Below are 25,854 nucleotides of genomic sequence, written 5' to 3'. Positions count from 1 at the left end.
CTGCATTTCACGTCAGGAACACTGTTAATATCCTATGCACTAGTTCTATGGCGGTCAGCTTGGTGGTGAGCAAAGGAAATGCATTTAGTTTGTACTCTATACGAGTCTAGTTTTTTTTTTATTAATAATGATTAAATCATTTAAAAATATATTGAGAAATTTTTTGATTATAGTACGAAAAGAAGCTGCGATCGTGGTAACTGGTTATTATAATAGTGTATTCAATGGGAATAAAATACGTTTTATTTTAGTATTAAAATACCAATTGAACACTAAAATTGTGAGTGTTTCTCTATGTTACCGCTTCACACTCTAACCTTTGCACAGTGTTCAAAATTACCCTAAACCGTCAATAATATTGATTAATTCGTAATATTGGGCTATAAAATTTTTGATCATCTAGGGGGCCGCCTTAGGCAATTTATAAATAACTACAATTAATTATATAAATATATACGGTACTTACTAATTTTGTGAAATTACATCATCGCTAATGAAATAATTCATTTGTGACTAATTTTCAGTGTGAAGTTCCACCTTGCTGAATACAGATTAAATTTCATTGTAAATTGGTTGTAAACTCATATATTTGGTCCACAGGAATCAATTGAACATTGATTGCCAATTGCTATGCAAAATTAGTTCCACGTTCGTGGTCGAAAAATATTATACTTTAGATGACTTTGTGATGATTGAACGTACCATGTGGAATGTCCAAATCAAAATTCCTCATTAGGAAATCGAATACAGATTACGTGTGTATGCGGCCAGCCTTAAAGACTTAGGTATTGCTGATAATATTCTTTTATATGACGACCACACGGGAAAAACAAGGAATTATATTATTATATATTACTAGCTGTCCCGGCAAACGTTGTTTTGCCATATAAAGTATTTCGCCCATAATATTTTATTGAAGTGACAAAATAAGCACGGCACCATGGCAACTTCCATCACTATCTCGTCGCACAAACAATTATGGTCGCCGTCAGTCTCAAGTTGAAATAATTTACTATTATTTGTTCAACAAATGCAATTATTAATATAAAAAGTAGCCAGTAGCCGATTCTCAGACCTACTGAATATGCATATAAAATTTGGTAAAAATCAGTAAAGCCGTTTCGGAGGAGTACGGTGACTAACATTGTGACACGAGAATTTTATATAATATAAAAATTAATATCAGTGTTAAGATCATCTTTTTAAATTGCGAAAAAAAATTCGTTAGTTTTATGAATGGAAAATAACAAATAAGTAACTATAAAAGTTTATTTTACCATTCCAAACATAACATATAGTCCAGGGTCGATAATTTTTAAAACCAAAAAAAATCATAATAGGATGAAACCCATTAGAAAAGGAGGGAAATATGATAAAAATGAAAGGAAAAATAATTTACGGGCGATCTGAGGTTGGGAAGGGGATGGGGGTGAGTTTTTAAGGGTAAAAAACGGTTTTTCTCGATTTCCGGCAAAACTAAAAGTCCTATCGAAAAAAGTCAAATGGAAAAGTTGTAGATAATAAAAAGATCTAAAACTTTTGTATTTACACTTTTTTCACATAACCTCAAAATTTATGTGAAAAATTCAAAAAACCAAGTTTTTGGTTTTTTATTTTTATCTTTTCCAAAAATTTTTTTTTTTTAACGAAATTTTGTGAAAACTTACCTTTTTATGTCCCAAATACGCTGTAATTTATTTAATTAAAAATATTTATTTTTTCACCTTATTTTGAATTAATATCGAAAAAACACCCTAATTTTCAATCGAAAATTCACCCGTCAAAATATCAGCTTTTTTCAAAAAGTCGGTGTGGTTTCTGTTCGTTGGAATCTCTACTTTCCGATGGTAAAAAAAAAATATATGTTACTATGGTAAATCTTCTCAGAAAATGCAAAAATTCAAAAAAGACTTGAATTCGAAAAATTTTTTTTAATTATTATAAATAATTTCATCTAAAAAATGTGATTGCTGCAATTTGTTTCAATTAAAAAGTTGATTTATTTAATTCTAATTACATTTATCAAAATCATTTAATGTGTTCTGTTTTTTAATATACTATAATACATTATTTCTTGTATCGCTGCTTTGAACACATGAAATTTTTTCTTTTGATTTATTACCGAAAAATCCACCGCAGATAAAGCAATGAGATTCAAAATTAAATCTAAGAGCATCTTTAATTACTTCTTTTCCTTCCTTTGCTTTTTTTTTGTCTTGAACTACAAAATGTAGCTATTGCGGTCTCGTCATTATATTGACTTTGACAACTTCGATGAATAAAAGCTGATGTCAAAGTCTCAAATTTTTTGTATTTATTGTCGATTCTTTTTTTGCTGGATACCACTAAACGATTCAAAGCTGCTTTTTTTATTGCATACACTTGCTTATCATCTGCCTTATTGCAAATGATACAAACAGATTCATCCATACTGATAATCTGAAAAGACAAAATCGAATTAATAATGTCTTCACTATTTAATCGTGAATAAACTCCCATAAAAAAAAGAATTAAAGAAATCAATGTCAAAATGTATAAATAATATATTATAAATCTATAAAAAAGTATAAAATATATTTGAAAATCGGCCAAAAGTTTGTTTTATTAGAAATATATTTACGATATATATTTTATATATTTTTTATAGATTTTAAATATATTTTTTATAGATTTTGAAATATATATTTTTTCATGGGATTAACTAAATTTGTTTGTGCAAAATTAAGGAGATAATTATTTTTTTATCTTGTACTAAAATATCATTTAATGTAACAGCTGCTACGAAATATATAGTATATAATAGTAGGTATGTATGTAGTAAGACCCAGACCCGCCTAGCCCCTTCCCCACTTCTCCACGAAATACCTTTTGATGGGCTACAATTTTTCGTAGGTCACTCAGGTATATCTACTCAGGTATATATATAATTTATCTCAAAATAGTTATAAATAAGCATCTACGCATATAATTTAAAGAAAATTAGACAACTTTCTCCAAATATTGTAGATGTCTTATTAAATATTAATTTAATTAACTTATTTGTTTGTTAATTATAGAAGTATATTTTTATTTGCAATTTTTTGTTATCAACGTCACATGTTATCTAACGTTTTTCGAGTAATTAAAGTCTAAATTTTAATAAATAGCTCAAAATTATTTATAATACTTAAAAAAAATTTTTCAAATTCTAGTTTTTTTTTAATTTTTGCGTTTTCTGAGAAGATTTACCATAGTAACATATATTTTTTTTTTCACTATCGGAAAGTAGAGATTTCAAAGAACAGAAACCACACCAACTTTTTGAAAAAAGCTGATATTTTGACGGGTGAATTTTCGATTGAAAATTAGGGTGTTTTTTCGATATTAATTCAAAATAAGGTGAAAAAATAAATATTTTTAATTAAATAAATTACAGCGTATTTGGGACATAAAAAGGTAAGTTTTCACAAAATTTCGTAAAAAAAAATTTTTTTTGTAAAAGATAAAAATAAAAAACCAAAAACTTGGTTTTTTGAATTTTTCACATAAATTTTGAGGTTATGTGAAAAAAGTGTAAATACAAAAGTTTTAGATCTTTTTATTATCTACAACTTTTCCATTTGACTTTTTTCGATAGGACTTTTAGTTTTGCCGGAAATCGAGAAAATCCGTTTTTTACCCTTAAAAACTCACCCCCATCCCCTTCCCAACCTCAGATCGCCCGTAAATTATTTTTCCTTTCATTTTTATCATATTTCCCTCCTTTTCTAATGGGTTTCATTCTATTATAATTTTTTTTCACATTTCATTATTTTTAAAGGCTTCTACCCTGGTCTAATAACCCAACACGCAATAATAAATAGTCTATAGCTCCTTCTTTTCTTCTGCTTTGGCGTCTTCTTTGCTGTAATCAGTCGGCGTCTCACCGGGCTTCAGCAGCTTGCCAACGATGTCGTATTTTTCTGAAAGATTAATATAAAAAAATGTATTGAAAATTGTTATTTGCAAGAAAAACAAATTTTAAAAAATCTGATAACTAAGTAAAATTTTAACTCTCATTTTTTTCTTAAAAGAAAATATGCAAAATAAATAAAGCTGAATTAACATTCAGAAATTATCTTTCATGCATGGTAGAGTTATATTATGAAGTAAGTATTTATAAGTCACCTATGCTATACAACATACAACATATAAAAAAATCAGAACTACCCCATTTGATGCAAACCAAAATGTACCAATTCCATGAACTACTAGTACTTTTCAGAATTTGGCAGGAATGTTGTAGGTACACAATATAATGATAATTATAGAGTGCGGTGTGCGGTTGTCTGGCTTAGCCATCATGTCAGTTTGGTCAAGAATGACGGGAGAATTGTGTGACCACTCCTGTCAACCACTCTACTATTAACTCTACCTCACTCGACTCAACCTCATACTTCACAAAATTAAGACGTTCTGTTGAACAAATAACATAATTTTGGAGGTTTGAAATAGAGTCGAGGAAATGTGAAGGAAATCTCGAGAAACTACTAAGATTAAATTCAGACGACAACGCGACGCGTAGATGCATTTCTAAATTTGTATGGATTTGACAAAATTCAATTAAATTGACATATTTCCATATCCATACAAATTCATCATCTACGCGTCGCGTTGCGGTCTGAATTGAGTTGCATTTCTAAATTTGTACTGAATTTACAGATTTCAATTGCGTGAGGTGAGACGTCTTGCAAATCTGTCGAATCCATACAAATTTAGAAATCTGAAATGCATCTACGCGTTGCGTTGCGGTCTGAATTGACCCTAATGCTACCGACGCGACGTGCGTTACACTGTCATCCAAGTGCCATTAGATTCTTGTAAAGCTGGCTTCTCACGTCGTGTGATATCACAAGCCGCGCCGCGCCGAGCCAGCTATTACGAGCGACCACGAGCCACAGGCGAGCACGAGCCACCCCTTCTCACGACGCGTGGCTCGAGCGGGCGCGGCGCGGCTTGCGATAATACGCGCCGTGAGAAGGCACCATAAGATTGTCGCACTATAATTCCACAAGATGTATGTATAATTCTACTACATTTACCTCTGAACTGGTCCTCCCACTCCTTGGTCCCGGCGAGCTCGTCAGCCGTCAGGTCGCTGACGTCATCGTACTCCTTCTCCGAGCCCGCCACCTCGCCCGTCGCCAGGCCCCTCGTCGCGTCCCTACCCGCGAATGCCGCGTACGGCCCACCTGGAATATACAAAAGTCGGTTTAGGAACATGGATGATGGAACATCTAGGGGAAAATCTACAGGGTGTAACAAAACTAGGTGCTACTTTCACAGTAAACACTCTACAAAGAACACATACACACTCTAAAATATTATCCCTTAGTTTTGTTACACCTTGTATGTTATGTCTAATCTATCGCGAGCAAGAAATCGGCCCACCTGGAAACGGTGTGAGCGTTGGTTAAGAAATATGGAACCATAAAAGGAGGTCTATAATATGTCATTTTATGTTGCAGCGGTACCCACAATTAGCGCCACGGCCTGACTTGCATGCGAGTGCTTATGCTCTCATGCTCTCATGCTATCTCGCTCGGTCGGAATATCTTCCTTTGAGGTACCTAAGCACATCCCCACAATCCATACTAATATTATAAATGCGAAAGTGTGTCTGTTGTGTGTCTGTCTGTCTGTCTGTCTGTAACCTATTCACTCTCAAACCGCTGAATCGATTTTGCTGAAATTTGGCATGGAGATACTTTGAGTCTCGTGAATGGACATAGGATACTTTTTATCCCGGAAAAATGTACGGTTCCCACGCGATAAACGAATTTTGGCGCAACGGAGTTGCGGGCATAATCTGGTGGAACTATAAAAGGAAGTCTATGTCATTTTATTTTGCAGCGGAACAATTAGCTCCACGATCCTGCATCGCGCTATCGAAGTTCCTGAGAAAGACAAGATAATAGATGCAACGTCTTAAATGACGTCAATAGGCTTCGGCCTGACTGAGCATGCTATCTCACTCGGTCGGAATTTTTTGGTTGGCCTTTGAGACACCCAAACATATCCCACAATATATTTATCATCTTTAGTCAGGTTAGGACAGTATGTATAATACGGTACATCTCATTAAAAAAAAACTTCAAATCAAATCAAAATATTTTTATTCAGAGTATTTTTTTTGCAAAAACTTTTCCGAACGTCGATACTAAGGTGCCTACCAACGGTTCGGGAACTAACCGGGCGAGAAGATCCGGCGTAAGAAACTCGCACGGGGCCATCTTTTACTAAAAAGATGGAAAATTACAATTTAAAACATATATAGTGCACCAAGGCTTTGAATGAATACTGGTAAATTGGAGAACGGTCAAAATGGCGTTTTTGTATGGATTTCAATAGTGGGATTCATGATTGTGACGCTAATTGGCCTGCCAAAGCATATAATTAATTTTACAACATGGTAATAGCAAATGTGGTCTTCACGTTAAAGTGCATGTACCATGGAAGGACTGCTTAGTTTTTATCGGCTGGAAAAACTAGCAAGTTTTTCTTTACAATTAAACAAGTTACTTATAATTGCTAAGATATTGCTTTTAGATATTAGTAACAAAAATATTTTATTTACTTCACAGAAAAAAAATAAGTAATAAAATAATGTAAAATAGCTTTTTGCAATGTCATAACGAAACAAAATATAAACCAGACTTGTACAAAAAATTGCTTAATATGACGTACTGCGTAGGGTTCCCTAGGTTGAATATTATATTGTTGTATTTAAAATTCAATAAAATTCTTGCAGCTATTTTATGAGTTAGTTTATACTGATAATAAGTTTAACAGAAAAAATATGGGAAATAAGAAATTTTGTATATTTGTATAAAAAAGTGAGAGTCTGAGTCGCGCATGAAGGCCCGTATAACTATTATAGAGCAAAATATGAAAATAACTGTACGTGCGTACGTACGTACGTACGTACGTACGTAATTGTCTAATTGAGAATTAAAACTCCCTATTTCCAAAACTACTGAACCGATGTCGATGAAACTTGTACTATTCCCTAAGTTGAACAATACCTAGTCAAACAAAAAAAGAATTACTGAAATCGGAAGGGCAGTTCCAGAGATATGCGAACACGAACATAAAAACATACATATATACAATATACATACATACTTACATAAATACATACATTACACTTGAAATTTGGCTCATTTGTTCAGACACTGATATAGACTAATATTCGAAAATTGGGCAGTTCTGGAAATATTACATACATAAGCGTCGAATTAATAACCTCCTTTTTTTGAAGTCGGCTAAAAATGCTTTTTTGTGTGTGAACCCCCATAAATATTAATTAAATTTTATTTTTGGTATTGGTTATTACAACGGCAATAGCAATACTCAATTTGTGAACATTTCAACAGTTGTCTATATCACAGTTCTTGAGATACAATCAGAAGGACGGACAGACAGCGATGTCTTAGTGGTTTTTAGGAACCTTTGGGAAACAGAACCTAAAAACAACTACTCAAGAAATATGAGTACTTACTTAATAGCGTAGCTTAAAGCAAAATCTTTAAATTAGTTAGGAGTTTAAGTACTTAGATCACCTAAGTACCTGAAACTCTACCTACAGGTATCAACTTTGTCTCTTAACCTTAAAATTGTTTAGCTCAAATGGTTGTTTTGAACAACTACTTATTGTTGAACTCCACTTACAGTTTATATAACATTTATCCTGACTTTATTATTCTTTACAAGAATCTTTCATTTTAAAGTTTACAAATTAAGTTTTAAAATTCAGATGGCTTTAAAAATAAATAGATTAAAATAATTCTTGTCATCAAATATATTTCTTTCAGGTTTAACAGAAAGTGTTTTAGACATATACATTATACACATAAAAAATTGGTACTGTATAATTTTCATACTACCGTTTTGTGACGTTCAGTATAAACTATAATATTTTACTTGTACAAAATTTTCTTTTCTCCCTTATATTTTATTACGGCACATCTTGTATAAATGTTGATAACACCTGCCCGGGTAGTAATCAGGGTAATGCGACATTTTCTGTCCGGAAGTGACGGTTGACTGGCGTTTGGTAATCAGCGAATATAGGGTATGTTCCGAAATTTTACCCAGTCAATCATGGTGTACGCCGCGCCGTACGGTCGTGTTTTTCAACCTGTGGGTAACTTGTGTGATGAAGTGACAGACAGATATTCAAACAGACACATTTTTCGCATTAATAAAATATAAGAATCGATGAGTATTAAGGATGCAGTCGCCAGGATTCCGTCGCTTGTAAAGTTGTAACACGCATTTTATGTTTATGGGCCAACATTACTTTGGTTTAGGCGGCGGTGTTTTGTTTCTTATTGATTGCATTTTTACTTCCGCGACGATAAAGAAATTGCTTTATGGCCTACAATATTTTTTTCTTTACATCTCAATAATAATTTATAAGATTTGGATGTATTATATTATGCTATATTATAAGTGGCATATAACTATATCTATACTAATGTTATAAATGCGAAAGTGTGTCTGTCTGTCTGTCTGTCTGTCTGTCTGTTACCTCTTCACGCCCAAACCGCTGTACCGATTTTGCTGAAATTTAGTATGGAGATACTTTGAATCTTGGGAAAGGACATAGGATACTCTTTATCCCAGAAAATGTACGGTTCCTGCACGATAACCGATTTTTGGCGTCTTGCAGTTGCGGGAATCATCTAGCCCTTAATCCTTAATCCCGATGTAACTATATTATGCTTAGATCTTTAAAACCATGCAACAGATTTTGATGTGGTTTTTTTAAGTGTTTATATATAAAGCTTTTTTATTAAAATCCTATTTATTATTAACAAAGCCCGCTGAAGCGTAAACGGAAAATAGTATTAGTGACACAATTTACCTTATAAAATGTAATTTTCCTGGTATCGATAAATACAGAAGAAAATTCTATTGGAAAATTCATGACGGAAAAATATTGTAGAGTAAAATGTTAAAGAAAATTAATTGTTCTATCGGCAAGTTACATCCAGGCTATTATCAATTATGTAAGGGTAAACCCTTATCTAATAAGTATAATATGTAAGGGTAAATTATATAAGGGTAAACCATCTACCGAATAGAATCGCGAGACAGTGCACTCGGCACGAACACATTAATGTCTGTGTGTCTCCAGGCTGTAACTCAAGAACCGCTACAGCTAGACTTCTGAAATTTTCACAGATTGTGTCTATCTGTTGCCATAACAACAAATACTTAAACAAAATAAATTAAATATTTAAGGGGGGCTAATAAGCAACAAACGTGATTTTTTTTTTGCATTTTTGCATGATATATATGATATATATGAGATACGTGGGAGAGCCATGCTTCGGCACGAATGGGCCGGCTCGACCGGAGAAATACCACGTTCTCACAGAAAACCGGCGTGAAACAGCGCTTGCGCTGTGTTTCGCCGAGTGAGTGAGTTTACCGGAGGCCCAATCCCCTACCCTACGAGTATTCCCTTCCCTTCCCATCCCTACCCTTCCCTATTACCCTATTCCCTTTTAAAAGGCCGGCAACGCACCTGCAGCTCTTCTGATGCTGCGAGTGTCCATGGGCGACGGAAGTTGCTTTCCATCAGGTGACCCGTTTGCTCGTTTGCCTCCTTATTTCATAAAAAAAAAAAACAATAACGGCAATATTCACGAAATACTCAGTTTTATTTGTAATTTAAAAATTTAAATAAATTAAATAAATAAGGGGGACTCCCATACAAAAAAATATAATTTTCAGCCTGTTTTTGCTCTATCGTGGTACGGAACCCTTCGTGCGCGAGTCCAACCCGCACTTGGCCGATTTTTTTATTGTATCTACTATTTTACATTCTATATTCAATAAGGTTACGATAACATAGCTGTTTAGGAACTCATGCTCGACCATTTTAAAATTCTTGGCTCAGAGAGAAGTAAGCAATAAATGCTACTTGTATATTATAGAGCCGCTGTTTTCTACTGCACGACAGCAGTCGGTTCAGGGTTATTATACCTGAGACAAGTCTCGTATAGCAATGGTATAAGGACTATTTTCGCAGAATCTTCCTATAGATATGAGACATTAACAAGGAGTGAACGAACAGCGGTGGCCGACATTACTTCACCTTGATCGAGTTTTGAAGAGCTATGCATCAAGTAGTTGTAAACAAGTGCAATGTTACATTCTCAGAGTAAGGCTCAATGTATACCGCCGAGGAATGGAACAGAATGGAAGCGTAAATTTCGTCTCATGCGAGGAATTCCGATATTTTTGACTGTATTTAATTAGTGTGTTATACTGTTGATATAAAGTTCATTGTGCTAATGTACAGTTTCGTTGTAAAATGTCGCTTCCGTTCCATTCTGCGGCGGTATAAATTATTGATCCTAAATTAGGTAGGTCTGCGTCTGCCGTCTGCCTATGAACTTCGCTGAAAGCACAGAATATACTGATAGTACAAGTCCTTAGGCCGTGTTCGAACCAAACTGTGATCTGCCGAATGTGAGCGAACGTTACGCAGTTTATTGTATTTCCATACATATTCACTTTTTCGTTCAATACGAATACGCTAGGCGTAAGCGCGGACATTCGATACCGTATATTTTCACGTTCACACTGGGGCCTGCGCACATAGTCAGTTTGGTTTGAACATGGCCTAAGGACTTGTACTATCAGTATATTCTGTGCTGCCCATCCGACAGATTGTGACAAACGTTGAATTGAAATAACCCGGCGAAATGACGTATGTCCGCCTTCTGCCTACGAATCCATTTTTTTGATGGTAAATCGAATTAGAATACAGGAAAAAAACGGTAACTTTCATATAATATATCTTGACCGTTAAATACTCCAGTTAGCAACGAACCTAGAGATTTGACACTTGGTCAAAGATAATATGATTAAAATAGAGAATATTTGGCCAAAATATATCACTCGCAACTTTTATCCAACTGATAAGATGGGAACTGTATTACTCGTATCGGAAGATTGAGTACTTGTGATATAAGGATCACACGTGTTGTCAAATGTTTATCAACTACAAAAACAGATCACCGTGGCTTTGAAGACGGAAATAGCGACGTCGAAATACGATATTTTAAACTAGCCATTCTTAAATTGTGCCTTGTAGGGGCTCCGTGAGTGATATACAAATATTGCTTTTAGAAATGACATCAGACACATGGGACAATGTAACGCAGTTTTTCCATACAAAAGTATGAACCCCAATTTACTCCCTGGACAATGCTCCTAGACAAATGATTTTTTATACAATATTGGGATCTGTTAAATTTATGCCTCTACCTTCGATTTTTTTCCAAATTTACTAATAAATAAAAATATGACCCTTAAAAAATCGCAAAAATTGAATGTCCCGTACCCCCCCCCCCAATCCACCGACCACAAAACACATTTGAAAGATCTGATGAAATAAAAACGTAGAGGCATAGACTCCCTCTTCTTGAAAATATTAAAAAAAATAGATGGGCTCAATTTTGAAGGAGAAGTCAGAGGACTACGTTACCTCGATTTACTGTATCTGTCTCTATCACAATACACGTGCCGGCGCAGGGTGAAGCGTGATGGCAATAGTTTCTTCGTTTAAATTCTACTGCACCCGCGTTCTTTCTTATAGACAAAATAATTTTGGAAGGCCCGTCAGAAATGTCCATTCTTAAAAGGATTCCGCGACAAAAAAAAAGAGAGTCGCTGTTCTAAACAAATTGCGAGACATAGCTAATAATGTTAATTTATGCATCGAAAAATATTACAGTATTGTAGACGATAGCTCTCATACATGCGACCGCTCAAATGTGGCTCCAGTTTCTGTTATAGATTCTTAGCTAGGGCAACGAAAATTGTATGACCAAGTATGACAACCTACTAAAAGTACGCCTTTCATTGTATAATTATTATTTGTATTTTGCAAGTCAAATAATATAAAATATGAATAAAAAACAACAAGTGTTTTAACATTTTCATTAACTTTTCCCAAACTTTCTGCTTCTCCATTAGCAATATTAAGAAAACTAAAATGGTCTTTGTTCTCATAGATAGTAAGTATATGAAATAAATCTATTAAAAGATAATATTTTGTCTTTAAAAACTGATTTGATTATATTGTGTAGATGTTTGCTTAGAATCCGAGACAATAAAAATATTAGCATTTGTGTGCGGTTCTGTTAATGTATTCATGATGGGTGTAAGCAGATTATAATACAAGTTAAGATCAACATCATTATCATCTGGGGTCAATAACCGGCTCTCCATCTCACGGACTGATAATTATTCATGATCTTACTTATCTTATTCCTGAGCGTCTCGCTTATAATACAACTGTCACTGAAAGTATGTTTGTCTGCTACCTTTTCACGCCTAAACCATTGAACCGATTTTGCTAAAATTTAGTAGGAAGATACTTTTGAGTCTCGAGAAAGAACTACTTAATTAGTTACTAATACTAATACTAAAGTTACTTTCTATCTCGAAAAATGTAATATTCCCGCGCAATAAACGAATTTTGGTGCGACGGTGTTGCAGGCGTCAACTAGTGAATCAATTGTGGAACAGGTAGCCCTACACCACGTAAAGTCGGGCAACTTATTGTGTAATAAATAAAGTTCAGTTTTAAATGGCTCATCGCAAAGCATCGCCGCGTCACGTGCAATGGGAATTGATTTTTACTGTGCTTCGACACAAATTAACTTACATAATATAGCACGTTATAGTAGAACCAGTGTGAAATAACGGTTTATCATATTTTGCGGAATGATACTAGTTACTCAAGGACCAAACCATCAGTCGATCTGTTTATTGGATATTTAGTCAAATTACCTTTAACAATAAAGTAAGAAAATATCGGAAGCGTGTGGAATTTGATATAACGCATGGTCAAATGGGTTGCTTGCTATGCCTTATGTCAAATGCTTTTTTTCCAACCTAACTAACTCTGCGCTAGCCTCACGGAATTCCGAATACGGAAAACGAATTAGGAAATCGCATACGGAAAACGTGTGTATGCGGCCAGCCATATTCTCGAATGTAATTTGAGTTCAGGTCAATTCGTCCGTGGTCCCAAGTCTCAACGAAAGTCTCTACCTTTTGAAATGAATTGAGGAAATTAATCTTGTTACTGTGTTTTATTTCATTTATTGTTTGAAATCATGACGTATTAAAATCAAGATATTATTATTCATTAGCGTTACAAAAAATTCCAGAATTCTTAAGCATAATAATCTTAATAAGTTAGCAAACCTTTTTAAGTGGTTTTAGTTAATAAATATCTAAGTATTTCGTTATTTCTTGGCCTTTGTACCAAGAAATATACAATATTATATAAGAAAATACTTGGATTAACAATTTTATAATGGTTTGCTCGTTTGCCCACTTATTTCATTAAAAAAAAAAATAATTAAAAATACGATATTTGCGTTTCGTAAATGAAATTAGATGGATTGCCTCTAAATTACTCAATTTTTATTATTTTAATGTTTAAAGTAATTAAAAGCAATCACTGTTATCGGACTTGTGAGCGACGTCTTGATAGCTAAGAAAATATTCTTGATAAAAAAATTATAATTATAGAATTATTGTGTAAAGGTCAAAAACTAGACAAAATAGTTTCGATAAACATTAATAAGTGATAAGAAAAACAATCACGTCTAGACAATCCAATCAAAAACAATAATGCTATGTTATTTGCTCCCCCAAGCGATTGTGATAACGCGACGCTATTATAACTTATGACGTCAACTCTAACTATAAAACGTAACCATTAATCACGAGTGAATACATTGTTATCTATAAAAAAAGAAATATATATATATATATATCTATATATATAAAAATCAATTGCTGTTCGTTAGTCTCGCTAAAACTCGAGAACGGCTGAACGGATTTATCTTATCTTGGTCTTGAATTATTCGTGGAGGTCTAGGGAAGGTTTAAAAGGTGAGAAAAATTCGAATAATTGCCGGGAAAATCCTCAAAACAGCATTTTTCTATTTCCCATACAAACGTTTTCTAAATAAAATGGAGAGTCAATTTGTAATTTATTACCGCTGCATAAAGTTCAAATTCGCGTGCGCGTTGGAGGACCTAATATCGCGTTCTGAAACTCAACAAAAGTGAAAGTGAATCGCGAACGCGACAAAATTGCATAGTCTCAAAATACATAGTACATAAATAAACACAATTTTAGCTAACTTCAGTTGTTACTCTGTCCGATTATTTTTTTATTTTAGCTAACTTAAGTTGTTACTCTGTCCGATTATTTTTTTAATAAGACTATATAGAAATCGAAAGATAAATCAATAATAATAAAGACAAATTAAATTATAAATCTTAAGTTAACAAGTTAAGAATAAAATGTAATTAATAAATTTATAAAATGTAATAATTATTAAAGTTATAAAATGTAAGTAATTATTGAATCTATAAAAAGTGTAAAATTCCTAATTTACGCGGGCGAAGCCGCGCGGGACATCTAGTATATATATATATATATATATATATATATATATATATATATATATATATATATATATATATATAAGTATATATAAACAGACGAACATATTATTATAACCTCCTTTTTATTACACCACCTTTTTTACCACAAAGCCTCTAGAATCTGATAAACAAAAGACAGAGAGGCAAAGCGCATTTAGTGATCTAGATTTTACTTTCAAATTACCACCAAGATACCGTTACTAAAAACCGACACATAATTATTATAATAGAGAGGTACAGTGCGTCAATGTTGTGTCAAAGTGTATCAATTTGGACGCGTCTACGAATAAGAAAATCGGACGCGTATTAGAAACTGATATTATAGAAAAGAGAGTTATGTAAAATGCATAAAGTTAGTAGTAGTGTGTAGTGACTCTTCCATGGTACTAATAATATCATGTATATTATTATTCGTAGTTTACAAAACGAATTGACGATTCTCTTTGAAAACATCAAGTCATCCCCAGAAATCAGGAAAATTTCAACTGTTTACTACAGATTTACGTATGTAGGTAAACTAAATTAGCATACAATTCAAATATTATAAATTCCTCGCGATATCCAGGCGAATCAAAAAACTTATTCGTTTAAGTTATCAACCGAACGTAAACATGTTTATCGAATGACAAAGCAGAACTTCAATGTTATGTTGCATCACTCAATACTTATTCACTCACCCGGTCCATAGAATCTCTTTCCCCTGGTCACATCGAATATGATTCCGTTGACCGCGAGAAGCACTCTTCCTTCCTCGTTTGTCCCATCATACTGTTTTAGTTCCGCCACTGTCATGTCCTTCCTAAGTTTCGGCATCGGCGGCGGTGGGGGCTTCACGGGGGCATTGCTCTCGAAGTGGGATTGCACTATCTTGTACAGGAGGTACACTATGAAAGCTATCAGCACTATATTCAGGGGGCTGGTCAGCTCATCCCAGAAAGTCGTTTGTTCCGGCATTGCGCGTGCGTTTCTCACGGGTGTTCGGAGCGGACTGCGCCGCGCGCGCCGCTGCGAGTACGCCGAAGGTCAACCGCATGTTACGTCAGTGATGTAAATTATCAACCGGTACTCGGAAACTTGTATCGATAACAGTATCGATTTTGTTGTTGATTCACCGAAATATTAATATGAGTACAATGAAATCGTTAAAAACTTAAAAGCTGATGTCAAGAGGTTAATATTGAGGTTTATTTGAGTAATGTTTATTTCATAAACTTCTTCCCAATGAGGCAGTTTTAAAATGATGGCTTTTAGATTGACTACCTACAGTACTAGATTGGTGTCACGAATCATGTTCAATTACACTGCACGACAAACTGATGACAAGATTTTCTACACTCTAAGACTGGCCGCAAACGTACGTTTTCCATATTCGGAATCCCGAGAGACTAGCGCAAACGTTCGTTTTTTTACGCGCGAACCCGTCGCGCCGCGCCGGCTTGCACTTGAGACGTAAGTGCGGAAATCGGAATACATTCCGTACGGAGAAAACGAACGTGTGCGGCAGTTGATTTATTTTATACTGATTTCAAGTATTCCGATTTACGAATACGGAAAGCTAATTCGGAAATCGCATACGGAAAACGTATGAATGCGGCCGGCGGTCGGCCTCATATTATAATATAATTCGATGAATCGATTCCGTCTTATTTACTTCAGAGAATAGAATGTTCAACAAAAGGAACATCACTTCAAATAAGTATGTTTATTGCTGTGTTCCCTAGATATTAAATGTTGGAGTTTGTCGTACGTCGCAGCCGATACATTTTAATTGTATGATAATTAATTCATGTTCTTTTGGTTAGGCATACGAGTAGAATGTTTATAATATAGACTTGGAATAATATAATTGCGTGCCATGTCATAAATAATATTGACTTGCAGTTTTTTTTCATTATGACTATGATAATTATTATTATTATGTTGCCCCCATTTCGTTGGGCTGGAATTTCTTCATTAAGTAGGAGGTAGGAACAACAAATTTTTGGTAGCATACTATATTCATTTTGGACCCTATCCTGGAAAAGAACAGGACAGAAAATTTAACCAAAATTGTATTTACGGCTCAAGAAGAAAAGCCCGAAAGTACTTTCGCATTTACTATATCAGAATGCATTCTAGACAATGAGATTTCTTCTAGACCTGTGGTTTTGGTGGCAGAACCTTTTTATATAAGAAGTGAAATTTTTGACGGACCTAAAAAAAAGTGTGTTTTGTTTTTGAATTAATGGCCTCCATGCTATGATATACTATTATAAAAAGGCCTCAAATCATTTCTGAAAACAATCTCTTCATCTCTTTATAAGAACTCTTCAAGGGTGTAACAAAACTAAGTGATAATACTTTAGGGTGTGTAATGTGTAAAGGTCTCCTATATAGAGTTCCCTGTAAAAGAGCAGAGCTGAAAGAGTAACTTCTTTTAAACTTTTGTATCTTAAAATGCATGATGGAGCCAGGGACGTAAAAAAAATACGGACGTAACCTTGTCTAATCACGAGTGAAGCATAGTTATGGCCACCCGTGTAGGATGTGTGAGTGTCATTGGCGCCGTCACTCAATGTACAATGACAGCGGGTTGTAGTAGCTAGTTGCGTGTGTGAGTGTCGTTCACGTGTACAATAAACGAAATTGTCGTACCATGCATGCTTCACCTCTTTATATTGTAATGCTACGTCCGCATTTTTTTTACATCCGTGGATGGAGCACATGCCCATACAAATCGTAAAATATTTTTTTCTCTTTCAGCGCTGCTACGTTCACAGTGATCTTATTTTCTTTCATAGTGATATTAAGGGACACATTCACACCCTAAAGTATTATCACTAAGTATATGTTTTTATATTGCCTTCTATTTAAGCATGATGTAAAGATGAAGAAACAAATTACATTGCCGTTATGAGAAGGTATAGAAATAAAAGAGTATGTTTACCTGCGCCTGCGTTGAGCGGCGTTATGGTAGAGCGACCAAGGTGATTGACCTTGACTCTTCGTACTCTAAAATAAGGTATTTAAGAGGAAAAATAAATGAAGTAATTAAAATTCAATTGCTTTTAATTGCGACAAACTTGTATAATTTTGGGTCTGGTAAACTTATTAATGATATATTTTTAGTATAATAATTTAAGCATAATGAATTCACTGCTTGAATGTAGTTGTGATAAGTGAAGGTAAAAACATTTGCGGTACCAACTCGACAAGAATTAATATTAATAATATATACATTTGCTTTAAAAAGAGAAGAAACATTTTTTTTAGAGAGAAAGGGTAAGAACGAAGAGATATAATATCTACTTAAGTATACTAATATTATAATTCTGAAGAGTTTTTTTGTTTGTTTGAACGCGCTAATCTCAAGAACTACTGGTCCGTTTTGAAAAAATATTTCAGTGTTAGAAAGCCCATAAGAGGGGTGCAGTTTTAGGTATCAATTTGACGTGTCTGTCTATCTGTAAAATTTTAAGTTTGAAGTATGCGTACCGCGGAAGCAATTCTGTCGTGGAAATGTTGCAGTAATGTAGCCTACATGGAAACGGACACCACCGCGCGCTATGAGCAGAAGTCCACGCGGACGGAGTCGCGGGCAACACCTAGATAATTATTTTTGGTTTCAAAATAATTTTAACAACTTAATTTTTATGTAACATCCATAATCCATAATTATAATTATAATTATATTTATTATTTGTTTATGGTATCCTATTCAGTTCAATTTTCCCTCAAAATAGTTACACCGATTTGTATTTTCATAATCAGAGATTCCAAAACTGAAATGGCTATTAATAACTTTTTGTTTACATGGTTAAGGCTCAAAACACAGGTTGGTTTCCAAACGCAGACGCCGCTAACTGGGCTGCCGCAGATATCGCCATCATAGGCGGGTCCGGTGGCTCAGCAGCGTAGCGGAGTAAGGAGGCACCGGTGGGTTTTAGTGGGTTACCCCGGGTGCTCCTCCTTACCGCAGCACGTGGGGAGTCCCACATACCCCAGCGGCCATTCCCCCGGGCCGCTGGGGATGCGTAACGCATTTCCCACCACAAAAAAAAGGTTGGTTTCCCAACGATAAGCACTGTTTATTATTATGAAGGATACAAGATATTAAAACATAATAATTTTTTATTAGCAACTTCCAGGAAGATACTATATTTTAACGGGAGAGTAATAAAATGTTATATATTTTCGACCAACATTAATGTACCATCAGAGAAGTTGATTCCTAGGTAGATGGGTACCTACGTATTTTGGTCGCGTTATGTTAAACTCAGCTGACGCCTGACAGATCACAATAATTAACATTGAATTGATACGATCCGACCAAATAACGGTGGTGTAGGAATCAATTTCCTCGATGGTACATTTTTTCACAATTATCGAAAATATTCTTTCACGAAAATGACGTCATAATAATTATTATTGTCAGTTTTTTAACATAAAATATGGAAATATTCATAACAATTTCATATTTGGTTCATAAAATTGTTGCAAAATTATATTATTTGTTCTTAAAAATCTTTAAAATGATAATCAGAATGAGTTTTGAAACGCATAATTAACTGATTGATCATTGTTGTGTTTTGATTGTCATACTGACTCATGAGTCATGATTAGGTTAGGTGTAAACACACTGTGCCGAAGTTAAGCGACTGACGTTTGGCATCATTACGCCTGTAATGCTATATAATATTTTGATAATGACTTAGGGTCAATTCAGACCGTAACGCGACGCGTAGATACATAATATTTTCTAGGTTTGCAAGACGTCTCCACTCTCACGTAATTGAAATCAAGTGTCGTGTCGCGTTGTGGTCTGAATTGTCCCTTAAAATGCCGGTTTCAGGCTGCGTTTCCACCAGAGATGTGTTGCGAGGACGGAGGAATGTGTTTTTGAGAACCAATAGAATCGCTTCATTGACGTAAGCTTGCCATGACATCGCTCAGCGCGGCGATGCTATTGGATCTTAATAACACATTCCGCGCAACACATCTTTGGTAGAAACGCAGCCTTAAATTGCGTTATATCGGCTGAATATTTTGCTTTGTTAATGAGCAACTTATGTGTAAAGTGAGGAAGGGAAAGTTCGGTATCTATAACATCGTAGTCCGCCGAAGATTCCGAACATAAAATCAGTCGCGGATTTTCCGTCGTATGAATTCGTCATGGCAGCAATATACATTTATTTAATCATGGCTCCTCAGTCAGTATGACACTGCAAAATAATTTTGTATATGATATTGATAATAATTATTATCATGAATTATTTATTAAGCTCCGCCGACTTAGGTTGTAGGTGCCTATACCACGAAAACTTTACTTTTAAACGTAACTTTACAACTTCTATTTCAAACTATACAATATTTTTGCAAACTTATCCAAAGAAAGCTAGAACAACTATCTATACTATACTAAAACAACTATACTACTAAAAGAAAGAAGATTAAAAAGCGCTAACAGCTCAGCGGAGGATAATATTTCAATAGGAATTTAAGCATCCAATGCTATTAGAGGATTGTTTAAAACAGAAGCAGTCAATGCAGAGCATTATTCACTGTCCCCTTAGGACGTTTGTCCACCCGGCACCGGGACGTCACCGACAAAAATTCAAATAATATGCCACTTTATGACCTACGTCATAGGTTTCAGTTTGCTCTACGCAACTACAAAGCAGCGGCGTCTTGGGTTGCTGAACCATTGTAGGTAGAAAATGAAACCTAATGCTAAGTACTCACATACGGTTTTGCTCGATAGTTTTACTCCAAATCGAGTAATAATTACTGTGTGGACCGCAAAACTGACAGCTCGAAGGCTCGCATCGAGCCGCTCGAAGGATTGATGGAACCGGATCGAGCCGTATTGATGGTATGAAATATATTGATTTAGAATAAAACTATCGAGCAATGCTGAATGTGTGCACGAAAGCCCGAGCCGCGGGTTCGCTCGACGTTATTGCTCGATCCAGCAAAACCGTATGTGAGTACTTAGCATATTACAGAGTTACTATACCTTGATTTCAAAGAAACGGGCGTATCTACGCGAGTTGGGCGCGAGTACCACTTTCGACATGTTTCAAATGCTGAGTAAACGACGCGCGCTAGACGATATGACATTCTACGTCAAACGTATCGAGATCTCTTCTGAGTCGGCCAACTCGTTAATTCTGTTTACTCTTTTCCTATTAGGCACTGACCTCCATTATACAAGTACGCTGGACTTAGGATACCCACCTGCTTTTTGTGCCTATTTGAAGTGGAATCAGTGCCCCCAATGCGGAGGAAGAGAACTAAATCTAACGGAACTTGCAAATGGTGGCTTAATCGCTATTGATAATAATAATAAACATTTATTCAACACATACACATTGGTTTGGTTGTAGAAACTAGTATTAGTTCCAAGTACTCTCACTACTGCTATCTGCGCCAATATGGCGACTTTCAAACGTCATTTTTACGTCAAATTTATTTTCTATTCCCCCGCATTGGAGGCGCTGATTCCGCTTCAAATAGGCACAAAAACTAGCAGTCATTTCAAAGGGTATCGTAAGTCTAGCGTATTTATATAATGGAGGTCAGTGCTATTAGGTCACAAGTGGTATTTTATTCGAATATTATATTATTTTGACGTGACGTGCCGGTGACGGCGGCGATGAACAAACGGCCAGCTGAGAGTCCCGTATCGTATATCACTGTAACAAAACGCTTAAAACTGCTTTAAATATGTTGAGTTTTGCACTCAGCGAGGATTGGCTGTCTATCGCAGTTAATCTTGGACAGAATAAAAAGATTTTTGAAGTAAAAACTTATTTTGTTCCGCTGTGAATTTATTTGAAAATGTTAAAATCACGTCAGGATAGGAACAGTAGAGTTCCTACCTCTACAAAATAATGTAAATGACTTTTGCCTCAGATTACTAAATAGTTATTAATTAGGCCAGTTTTAAGGCATTTTGACAGGATTTTATCTAATCCATAGCGATACTGATTGGCAAACATTAAAACATTAACGACGCTAGCTAATCAACAACACTGAATAGATACACTACAGCTGTTAAAAACCATAGAATCCGGGCAGTAGTCTATATGACAGCCGTTCTCAAACTTTTGGGTGGCGGAACCCTCTTAAGAACTGTCATTTTTGACGGGCCAAAAAAAGAATGTTCTGTCGCGAATAAATTGTCTCCATGATGCTGGTGTAACTGCTGAACCGATGATGATGATGCTAGTGTCTGATGACATTTCTTAAAAATTGATGAATCGCATATGGAGGTACCCATAGTATCCTTTGACCCAGGGCTCCTCGGAGCACACTTTGAGAAAGGCTGGTCTATGAGTTCGACCATAACATAGCGTTATTCGCTACAGTATTTGGTAAATATCATTTATTTTTGTAATAAACGATGCCGGTGCAAATAAAATAAAGTGCGCGCATTTCTCTCGAGTGCACACTTACAGTCTGTTCGTTTAGTTCTGTTTTTGATTTATATTTCTAATGCACTGGCGTTCTATTGTCGTAATATATGATGCTGTATGAAATAAGATTTTGTTTATCTCTTTCAAATTAAAGTAATTTAATAGCAATCCATATCTTAAATTATAAAAAAAATTGTATGGTGTTTGTTGCTGAGTGTACTTATGGATTATATCTAGACAGTAGAGTAGTTTTTATAACGAAAAAATGTACATACATCTTGTCAAGTCAAGTCACTCTTCGTAACATTGTTGTCTGGTTACGTTAGGGTCGACAGTCAGTTTAACATAACTCGACCAATTAAGTACGTCTGTCATCAATTTCTCTGCGAGTTCGTACTATGCTCAAAGAACACAGACATTTACTTCAACAACATTATCCGGAGTAAACATAAATAACACAGCAAAGCCCGTTTAGTGGTCTTTATGGGTGTGGAATATAAATGTTCTTTAACGACCATTTCCACACCCAAAACGACGCCTCGCGACACTTGTCCTGAGTGTTAATGCATCTAAAATTCTAAATAAACTGTTATGGGGACTGGGGAGCTTTATTGAGTTCGGATTCATAGCAATCGAAATTGTCAGACCTACAAGGATTTCGGTAGTTTTGGCGCGTAGATGACATTGGCGAATGCTTCACGCTCCATGATCGTGATATTTGGGAGGATCCAGTATCACGATATTATCGTGTTTCGTCCCTACGGTTGACAATAATGGATATGACTCGACTTACTTACTAGTAGTAAATAATATTGTGTTTAATACCAAAATTATTATTATAAGGACTCTAGACACGGCTTAAGAAGGTTCCGCAGTTATGTAAAGTGTAGAGCACAATTAAAAGCAGTATAATTATGTACGAAACGTTTTCTAGAAACATCGTATAATCTTCAAATTTTAGTTTGTTATTATTTTTAGCAATATTCCGCGAAAACAACTTCCACCTTTAAGTAAATGAGTGAGTGTACGCATAGGCATGCGTACAGCACCTCCCTTCTCCCACACTGCCTATGCGTACACTCGTATGCAAGAACCTGCAAACACCACCACCACACAAGCAATAATGTTGGCAAATCCGTGCAAGGCCCCTCACCACCATGCAGGTTGAAAACCTCCACGCGCGTTTCGCCCCAACACCGGAGCATCCTCAGGATGTGGACTCTACGAAGTACGAACAACGTCCGTCAAGTCACTAATCGCTAATCGCTATACATATACCTACGTTTTACAAAAGCTTTCGATAGCGCGATGTAGTATGGAGACTGAACACTAATATATATTCTGTGACTGAACTCATCTTGTGAGTTATGACCAACAGCATCTGTAATAAATAATTGGTGATGTTGTTTTTCTCGTTCATCCTTAGTAACATGAGTTCAAAAACTCGAAGGCTTTTCATGTTTTACATCCTCCTAAGGAATTTGCGTACAATAAACGTGGGAGATTTACTTACATATTTATACGTGGGAGGGCCATGCTACGGCACGAATGGGCCGGCTCGACCGGAGAAATACCACGTTCTCACAGAAAAACCGGCGTGAAACAGCGCTTGCGCTGTGTTTCGCCGAGTGAGTGAGTTTACCGGAGGCCCAATCCCCTACCCTATTCCCTTCCCCACCCCCCCTATTCCCTTCCCTTCCCTACCCTCCCCTATTACCCTATTCCCTCTTAAAAGGCCGGCAACGCACCTGTAGCTCTTCTGATGCTGCGAGTGTCCATGGGCGACGGAAGTTGCTTTCCATCAGGTGACCCGTTTGCTAGTTTGCCCGCTTATTTCATAAAAAAAAAAATCTATAATTGAGAAGGAGAAAGCAAAAACCTAGCCTAGGTTAGCATTCTTTTCGAATTCCGTAAATAGAGCATGCTGTAAGTACACTTTGTGGTGGAATATTCCGGTTTATATTGTAATCAGCTGTGTTGTTCACGACCTTTGACCTTCCTGTGATAATTTCACAGAACTCTGTATTGTATTAGCCCGGGATCCGCTCTGACATGCGCATACATAACACACGCCGGTATTAAAGTCTAAACAAATACAGTTTACAACGTTTCAAAACAAACTGCGAATATACATTTGACTAGATGACGCCCACAACTCCGTTGCACCATAATTAATCGCGTGGTACCGTACATTTTTCTGGGATAAAAAGTATCCTATGTGCATTTTCTGGGACTCTCCATACCGAATTTCAGCAAAATCGCAGTAGTGGTTTAGGCGTGAAGAGGAAAGAAACAGACAGACATACGCATTTCATATTAGTATGAAAAACTTAAAGTTTTTCATAAGACATTGTAAGCTTGTAATTTAGATAATGTTCATCCCCGTTATTAGTCTAAATTAAGTTCGGTGGAGTTTACTTAAACGATGCCATGCTGGGAAATACCGTCCCCAGACTGTATGCGAATAATGTTTACACTAACGTTTTCTTGGAGACAATATAGAGATTGTCTTGGGCACGTAATTATGTAAGGGTGTGCATTGAAGTTACGTCCATTCTGCGAAGACGGACTTCCAGGCAGAATCTAGTTACTAGAAGATACTAGATTCTAGTATTTCATAATATATAAACTTAATAAATATATTGACACAAAATATACAAAAAGGTATTTAAGAAATAAATAAAATAGTATTAAATAAGAAAAACAGAGTAACCTCAATTTTTCACCACTTCACGTGTGAGCGGGCTAATGATGATGAATAAGGATTTTGTCAACATTTCAAGTATCTACATGTTTCCATTATAGATTACGAGCATAGCTGGGCATTAACTCGTTAATCCGTTAATCATTAATTAACGAAGTTAACATTTTGATTAACGGATTAACTTGTTAGTTAACTTTTTAAAATATTAACGGACTCGTTAACTTCCGTTAATGTGCAGGAGTCCGTTAATCGTTAATCCAATGCTTACTACCGCACGGCACCGCATCGCGGCGCGAAAAACAGGTTCAGACAGAGCATGAAACGACAAGTGTCGGGCGGGCAGCGCGGCGCCGCGGCACGGCAGCAGCAAATGAAACAAAAACAATACTTCCTTTCTTTTGTCGCATGCGAGTGAGAAGAAATTTCTTTCGTTTTATCATTTCATTACTCAGCGCCGGTGCTTACCTATAAAGTGAAGAGTTTAGAGTGATTTGTTTATTGTTATTATTTAAAATTACTGTCAGTGATCATTTGCATGTTGATAAAGAAGAGTGCAGTGTAATTTAGTTAGGTTAGAATACAATAATTATAGAAGTATTTTGTTTTGTCCCTAACCTGTTAACTTCCAGAACCTAAACCAACAGGTTTTGTACGTACACTAATGCAATGATATAAGTTATAACAAGGCCATAATACATATATTAACGGATTAACGATTAACGTTAACTTGCGTTAATTCGTCCGCAATGCAACGCTTTAACGTTTAACGAAGCTAACTTTTTTTAAACGGATTAACGATTAACGAAGTTAACTATTTGATTAACGGTGCCCAGCTATGATTACGAGCCAAAAAGACAAAAAAAAATCAAGTTTGTTGTATGGGAGCCTCCTTACATATTAATTTTATTTTGCTTTTAGTATTTTTTGTTATAGCGGCAACAGAAATATACAATACGAGCTTTTGCCCGCGGCTTCGCTCGCGTTAAGAAGTATTATTATATCAAAATCTCATCCCCTATTTGAACCCCTTGAGGTTGGAATTTATCAAAATCTTTTCTTAGCGGATGCCTACGTCATAACATCTACCTGCATTCCAAATTTCAGCCGATTCGTCCAGTGGTTTGGGCTGTGCGTTGATAGATCACTATGTCAATCAGTCAGTCAGTCACCTTTGAGTTTTATATATATTATATAGATGTGAAAATTTCAGAAGTCTAACTATAGCGGTTCTTGAGATACAGC

The 25,854-nt window shown here is 35.5% G+C and overlaps 1 protein-coding gene across 1 annotated transcript; it reads right to left on the bottom strand.

Annotated features, from left to right (window-relative positions):
* Positions 1-1,249: 1,249 nt before the first annotated feature.
* LOC121728570 (membrane-associated progesterone receptor component 1-like) lies at positions 1,250-15,519 on the bottom strand. The gene is made up of 4 exons (XM_042116747.1): positions 15,189-15,519; positions 5,061-5,210; positions 3,820-3,941; positions 1,250-1,295 (listed from the first exon to the last, which is right to left on the bottom strand). The coding sequence occupies exons 1-3, from the start codon at positions 15,463-15,465 to the stop codon at positions 3,844-3,846; spliced, it is 525 nt and encodes a 174-aa protein (XP_041972681.1). The 5' UTR covers positions 15,466-15,519; the 3' UTR covers positions 1,250-1,295; positions 3,820-3,843.
* Positions 15,520-25,854: the final 10,335 nt, after the last annotated feature.

This window comes from Aricia agestis, chromosome 7, assembly GCF_905147365.1.
Source record: "Aricia agestis chromosome 7, ilAriAges1.1, whole genome shotgun sequence".
Taxonomy (NCBI): domain Eukaryota; kingdom Metazoa; phylum Arthropoda; class Insecta; order Lepidoptera; family Lycaenidae; genus Aricia; species Aricia agestis.
This window is presented reverse-complemented; position numbering and strand designations above follow the sequence as displayed.

Bases quoted from the DNA above. Each gene is read 5' to 3' on its own strand.
- LOC121728570 (XM_042116747.1), bottom strand. From the start codon at position 15,465: ATGCCGGAACAAACGACTTTCTGGGATGAGCTGACCAGCCCCCTGAAT. The intron at 5,211-15,188 runs GTGAGTGAATAA...TGTATATTCCAG, and splicing joins AAAGAGATTCTATGGACCGG to GTGGGCCGTACGCGGCATTC. The intron at 3,942-5,060 runs GTAAATGTAGTA...TTAATCTTTCAG, and splicing joins GTGGGAGGACCAGTTCAGAG to AAAAATACGACATCGTTGGC.